The sequence below is a fragment of the Diadema antillarum genome, unplaced genomic scaffold (genome assembly GCF_040938485.1).
Source record: "Diadema antillarum isolate AM-2024a unplaced genomic scaffold, OU_Dant_1.0 scf00000062, whole genome shotgun sequence".
Taxonomy (NCBI): Eukaryota; Metazoa; Echinodermata; class Echinoidea; order Diadematoida; family Diadematidae; genus Diadema; species Diadema antillarum.
In genome coordinates, this window is record NW_027270951.1 from 1,183,854 (window position 1) to 1,191,111 (window position 7,258).

A 7,258-nucleotide genomic window follows, 5' to 3' on the forward strand; every position below is an offset into this window, starting at 1 on the left:
TCAAAAAGCCTGGACAACATAAGCTCACTGCTGACTGCTTAAATCCGTGAAAAAAAAAATATGATGATTATTCGAGATGTAATTTTTCTAATTGCAAATAATACATCTGGTTGAATACTATGCCAGGTAATAGCAACAACAACGACTTTTTTTCTTTTTGTAATGAAGAAGCCAGAAATAGAAAGAAAAGAAAACAATACAATAATGAGAACTACCAACAAGAAAGCTACAGGCAGCGTTATGCATTCATGAATGAATGTATGAATGTACTTAAAATTTCAGGCCTTTGATTATTTCAAGGAACATTTAGGTTATATGCATTTTTTTTTTTGTTCTGTCAAATACTCTTAACTTGCACTTTTTAACGAAAAAAAAAAACGCCTACAGTAGTAAATATACATACCTCTGTATATCTATCTATCAAAGAGTAAATTCATGATTGATATATGTATAATACATGTAGATATAACTGAAATATGTGACTGCTGTTGGTATGCTGTGAGTGTATGTGTGTGCTAATTAGTGTGTATAGTTGCTCATAAATTTTGTTTCAAAACTTTATTGTGCAGATCTCCGGTTCAGCTTGAAACAGGAAAGTGACAAGGAGAAACATTCATTTTTAAACAAAAGGTTAATGGAAAACTGATCTGACCGAAGAAAACTCATTTAACAGAAATTAAAAGCTTCGATACACCATACAGATCAAAGGAGGTTCTAGCAATGGTGAAATGTGACTGTATCGATCGGGGCTTGTCTTCGCTGTTCGAAAGATACGGAAAGTTTGTCTCTCGATGGCCTTATGCAATTATCCTCATCTCCCTCATCGTTGCCGCAGCCTTGTCTGTCGGCATCATATTCCTGAAGGTCGATGCCGATGTCATCTTCCTCTTCACACCGGACAGCAGCAAAGCCCATGACGACTCCGAAGTCATATACGATGACTTTCCCACCGACTACGATGAGTACACGGCGTCGCGGGGAAACGGCACGGAGGATCTCGCGGCAAACATCATCATAGCGCCGAAAGCAGGAGGCGATGTTCTGGTGGAGGGCGTGCTATCCGAGATACTACGTTTCGACAGCGAATTGCGGACAGTGTCAGTTTCCACTAACAATGGTATACCGCTCACGTACGAGTCTCTCTGCGCCATGAGTCGGGGTGTCTGCCTGGATAACCCAGTACTAGAGATCCTCGACCGCAACGTGAGTTACCTGAAACACGTGAACTTGACCTACCCATTCTTCGAAGCGTCGAACGGTGAGAGCTACTTCCTTGGAACTACCTTTGGAGATGTAGAGCTGAGAGACAACGCGACAATCTTGAGAGCCGGACTTTTCGCCCTGAATTACATTCTGCAGACCACACCTCTTCTTGAGGAGGAGGGTATGGAGTGGGAGACTGAATTCGAGCGCTTTGTAGACAACTTTGAGTCCGACGCAATATCTGTCTCATTCATTCACTCTCATAGCCTGGACAGTGAAGTGAGCCTTTCCTCAAAGTCCATCATTCCTCTCTTCTCCATCTCATACACGTTACTCTTCACTTTCGCCATCACGTCTTGTGTGATGTTTGATTGGGTGTTCAGCAAACCTTTTCTTGGCTTCATGGGAACAATCTCCGCGTCTCTTGCCGTGGCGTCCTCTCTGGGACTACTTTCCTACGCTGGGGTCAACTTCAACATAGTTACGTCCTCCATGCCATTTCTTATTCTTGGTGAGTGTAGAAGTATCCAGTGACCGATGAGTCCATACCATTTTCCACATCAAGATTTTATGTTTTCTCTCTTTTTAATTATATATGGGAAGAATATATCCGAAATGTACCAGATGTAGTAATCTTAGATATGTGTATTAGTTTAAGGCAGATTTCTACGAACTAATGATAGATCAATGAGTGCTTAGGTTGCATGTTCAGAGTTATTTTTGCCGAATACACCTCAGACGCCTTAGGGCTGGGTTCATGCTATAAGCTTTGAAATGTTCCTTAAAATGCTTCAACAGTTAGTTTATGGTCAGAATGTCTTTTTCAAATACACCAGCGTCCTGTCCAGTACTTCCCCATGCACATTAGTAGCACCTACATTTAACCACTGTTTTAGTCAAAGGGTAAGGGAAATAAACGTACATCGAAGAAACCTTGCCACCAATATGAAGACAGTCAGAGTCATGTGGTCGGAAAAAAAAGGAAGAACTACCTTGTGTAAAAGACATTCAGCATGAAAGCAATGATATACACAATTCAAGAGTATCATTGATGACATCCTCTTGCAATACCAATAACGTGGGATAGTAAGGAGCAGGATTGATTGAACACAATTACGAGATGATGCTACTTTTTTATTTATCTAGGAATTGGGATTGATGACATGTTCATCATGATTGCTGCTTGGCGGAAGACCAGTCCATGTGAAAGTGTAGAAGAGCGAATGGGGAAGGCCTTCTCCGAGGCGGCAGTCTCCATCACCATCACCAGCATCACCGACGCTCTCGCCTTCGGTATAGGGTCGATCAACCCTCTACCAGCCGTCCGCGTCTTCTGTCTCTATACCGGCGTCGCCGTCATCTTCGACTACATTTTCCAGATCACTTTCTTCGGAGCCTGGATGGCCGTCACCGGTCGCAGGGAGGCGGCGAATCGTCACGTTTGGACTTTGATGAAAGTGAAACCGCGCGATGAAGAGTCCTCAGCGGCATATAAGCTCTTTTGCGCAGGCGGACTGTCGGCGGAAGACCGCAGTAGAAACGAGGTGAAAACTTGTGAAACCGGTCTCATGACGTTCTTCAAAGAATACTACGGACCTTTCCTGATGAAGCCCGCAGTAAAGATCCTCACCTTGCTTGCTTTCTGCACCTATCTGGGCGGCGCAATCTATGGATGCTTTAACGTCTCCGAGGGCCTAGAGTTGAAGCTACTGGCCCGTTCCGGGTCACCAGCTTACGATTTCTTCGAACGTCAGTCCGATGATTTTTCGACGTATGGGCCCTTTGTTTCTGTTGTCGTTCAAGAAAGCCTCAATTACAGTGACGTCACAGTTCAAGATGATTTAGAAACTCTCGTCAAAGATTTCGAAAGCAGCGAATACATTCATTCATGTGAGTTTACAGAATTTTGGCTTCGGGACTTCCTTAAATTCCTTGATGTCATAAATGTTTCGTCAAGTTTAAGATCAGACCCAGATGAGTTCTATCGCCTACTTGTTAACCAATTCCTCGTCAACCCCTCTTTCTCAAGATACAGGCAAGACATTATTTTCGAGGAAGGTTCCGACACTGTGATAGAGTCATCCCGATTCATACTCACGGGAGATAGCTTGGTCACCACAAACCAGCAAGTGCAGATGATGAGTGAAGTTCGAGGCAAGGCGAGCGAAGCCAACTTAACTTTGACCACATTCTCACCCTTCTTCATCGTCTACGAGCAGTATGCCAGGATCCGACCTGTCACAATCCAAAATCTCTCTATCGCAGTCGCCGCCATGTTTGTCGTCGCTTTCTTCCTCATCCCCAATTTAATCTGCTCCGTGGTGGTAGCCCTGTGCATCGCGTCCATTGAGGTGGGCATCGTTGGCTACATGTCCCTATGGGACGTACGTCTGGATAGTATCTCCATGATCAACCTCATCCTCTGCATAGGATTCAGCGTCGATTTCTCCGCTCACATCACGTACTCCTTTCTGTCTGCTCCAGAAGAGTACGACGGCAAACACAAAGAAAGGCTCTCCATTGCCTCTCAGCACGCCGTGATGGCGCTCTACTCTCTCGGTATGCCCATCCTGCAAGGAGCCATTTCTACAATCATCGCCATAATTGCCCTAAACTGGTCAACCAGCTACATATTTGTAGCCTTCTTCAAGGTGATGCTTCTGGTGATGCTCTTTGGGATTCTCCACAGCCTTGTCTTTCTGCCAGTCCTCCTGTCGTCATTTGGCTGCTGCTTCTGTTGGTCCAATGAAGACGACGGTCAACAAGATAACAACAAAGGGGAAATAGCTCTGCACGGTTAGTTGTCATAAAGAGAACAAATTCTTAAGGATATAACTAAGTAAAATAACAAAATTCCTACATTTCTTCTATGTTACGTATGATAATATATCAACCATACACACGAAATACGCATCATTTTTGCATAGCAGTAAATCTCCCCTTACTTAGATGAAGCGTAATCATTATAAAAATGAAATAGACCTACTACGCTATTTACAGTCTACTTTGAAATAGTTTCAAGATTCAAGATTCAAGAATCAAATTTATTTTAACTTCCATCAAATAAACAAAGAAATTATATTACCCCTAATTTCAATGTTATAGGCTGTCCATATAATGTGTACATTAGAGTAAACAACTACGTGTGTTTGTTAAACAATAATCCCAACGGGTTTTTTGAGGGACTTGAAACCACGTTCAGATCTCGGTCATGGATCGCGCAATCCTCGCGAAAATTTGCTTTAGGATAGAGGGTAATGTAATCAACAACACTGTATAGTTAGATTTTTCACATTTTAATTCATGTATTTTATATGAATTAATTTATGTTAATTCATGCATAAATATTCTTTTTGTCTATAAATAAAAAAATAAAGCTTCAAGACTTCTAATTTTGGGTGAACATTTTCTTTTCAATATCCTCAACAATAATATTGAAGCAAAAATTCGGCTTCATAATTATTTCATATGTATTTTATTGCTTGTTGATTTCTTTGTTTGTTTGTTTTTTTACTTTTTCGGGTTTTTTTTCAACAAAATTTGTTTCAGAAACTGTTTAAAACGTAATCAGGCCGAAATAAGTCATATTATCAGCCATTGAAAGTAGAAATATTTATTTTCATATGAATTCATTGCAAAAACACAATTTACACTGGATTTGTGACCCACTGCAACAAAAGGATCCTAAAGTCGCTGACGGCTGAGCCGAGAAAATCGAGTTTGAAGTCAGATCATCAAAATTGGTCAAAACAATCGGATTTCTGGTTTTGACGTAATTTTGTAGTTTAATGTTTTGTCTATCATCTGCCGAAATTTTGAAGCTAAATGATTATAAAAGGGAAGGCAAAAAATCAGCGTTTTGCTGGGCCATGATTTCCCGACTTTCAACGTGACAGAAACGTACGTGTCCGAAGATTTGGATTTAGCGCCGCAGCTAGACTCCGCCACTAGCAACGAGGGAGTGATCTTATTGGTCAGTACGTGGCATCATGATTACTGATTGGTTGTGCGTAGACCGCTGGCGCTAAGCTCGAATGAACATCGTGGAGGTCACTAGGAGTATGCCTTCTATTGTAAGGCGGTGAAAACTGTCTCGCCTCCCCTTGATCATGATAGCATCTAAAGGAAAATGTTAAAGGCGTCTTTCTCGAAACTTTGATTTCCACAACAACTTGACATGCGCTAATAAAATCATCGATATCTCCGCAAACGAGTACTTTTATGAGTTGTGCTATATATGAAATTAAAGTAGAAGAGTAGGGAATAATGTCCTGCCATTTTCAGAAACTTGTCCTACCCCGACTTTCGGATCCTTTTGTTATAGCGGGTCACATTTGTACACAAAATCATGTTTTTTAGCAATTTCTGGGTCGACGATTTTTTTTTTTTTTTCCAAAGGGACGTGGCTTCAATACGGTATGCCCGGGAGCAACAAAGTGGTCTAAAGAGTTACGCGATACTTGAAAGAACAAAGTCATAAAATGTCGCGGCGAGAGCATCACGCGTTGCGGAATAATCACGCGAAATGTCGGGGGGTGGCAAAATGCCCCCCCCCCCCCGTGGGAATAGGGTTAAGTGTCTGTGTGTGTGTGTCTGTGTGTGTGTGTCTGTGTGTGCCTGTGTGTATTCACGTACTGTATATATTAATCTCCTTTATTGTTCTCCGTTTTGTTTTGCTTTTGCTCTTTGTCTTCTGTTTGTTTTCTCATCTTATTTTTGGTTTATTAAAGTGCAATTATGATTGACGGCCCTGTGGAAGGACAAAAGATTTGATTCCTATGCTTTTCAGTTGATACTTACGTTTTTCCCAATATGATAATTATGCTCGTATAGATATTTACTACAAATGCATTTACAACCATAAAATGGTAAGTGCATTAATCATCTTTTGTGACTGTCTTATTCCTTTTTGATATCTGAAGATATATGCATCAACTACCGTTCCCCGCAAGTGCACGACAACCCCGCCTTTGACTCGCATCAAGAAAGGACTCAAGCGGATCCAGATCATCTCGTTCCAGCAAACTCCCCTCCCAAGCAATTAAGTCATTCATTTAGAGCATCTTTGGGCCATGTGGACAACACTTTGGATTAGATCACGAATGCAGTGATCAGTATGTCGGGTGGTTTGTATGATCTTTCTAAAGAACCCTTTACACGTTCTTCATTTTTAACTCAAATATCTTTTGAAAGGCTGACTCTACATCTTTGAAAGTTGCGGTTTGTCATGGATAGAACGTGTTAATAGAGCATGATTGATTTCAGTTTAATCTAGTAATTCCTTCACTGTTTATGTTGGTTTTTTTTTTGTCTCATCTATTGCGCAGATAGCACGGCTTTGTAAGATTTAACCCATGAATCACGATGAATACTTATTAAACCTACTTTAGAGCCTCTTGTCTTAGTAAACAATTTTCAGTTTTCACGATTATGTGTTTTCCTTTCAATGACAGTCCATTTGAATTGACTAATACTTCATTTTTCGGCTGAAAGTCTGTTCTTTCAGAATCTGTCAGTAACTAAAATCTATGGCTAGCGACTTTTCTTTTTGTATGTGTGTGGAGCAGGTCACATATGGAATAGAATGAGATCGTGCGGCGACTAGAACAAAACTAATTTTTGCGGATCCAAAATGTCGCTGTATAATTCTCAACTGCATTACTTGCATTTCTACAGAAATTAAGGTATCTGTAGAATGGGACAATTATAAGATCGCTGTCATCACTGTATGATTATGTAGGGTATTAATTCCACTGTATGTAGCTTTGGTGCAGCTGCTGCTGCACTTGTGTATACATACAGCGCTATTACCATCTGTTGAAAAGCTTTTGTTGAATACAATGTATATGCCCTATCTGGATCATTCACAGTATTTTTACGCGCATGTACTTATCCTTATGCTGATGTAGGTCTACACAGACCACATTCGAGGTTGTTACAAGTCAACGTTATCATAATTACATTTCATTACACAGATTTTATACAATCTACATAGTATTGGGCCCCGTTTTTATCAAAAGATATAATCGATTATAATGTCCTTACCACACAGGCT

At 40.8% G+C, this 7,258-nt stretch overlaps 1 protein-coding gene across 1 annotated transcript; it reads left to right on the forward strand.

Moving 5' to 3' along the window:
* Positions 1 to 720: 720 nt before the first annotated feature.
* Positions 721 to 6,298, forward strand: LOC139716173 (patched domain-containing protein 3-like). The gene is made up of 3 exons (XM_071627734.1): positions 721 to 1,714; positions 2,350 to 3,999; positions 6,126 to 6,298. The coding sequence occupies exons 1-3, from the start codon at positions 721 to 723 to the stop codon at positions 6,296 to 6,298; spliced, it is 2,817 nt and encodes a 938-aa protein (XP_071483835.1).
* Positions 6,299 to 7,258: the final 960 nt, after the last annotated feature.

What these genes read in the sequence shown, in the direction of transcription:
- LOC139716173 (XM_071627734.1), top strand. Translation starts at nt 721, where the DNA reads ATGGTGAAATGTGACTGTATCGATCGGGGCTTGTCTTCGCTGTTCGAA. An exon ending in CATGCCATTTCTTATTCTTG is followed by an intron (nt 1,715 to 2,349) that starts GTGAGTGTAGAA and finishes TTATTTATCTAG; the next exon opens with GAATTGGGATTGATGACATG. An exon ending in AGGGGAAATAGCTCTGCACG is followed by an intron (nt 4,000 to 6,125) that starts GTTAGTTGTCAT and finishes TGATATCTGAAG; the next exon opens with ATATATGCATCAACTACCGT.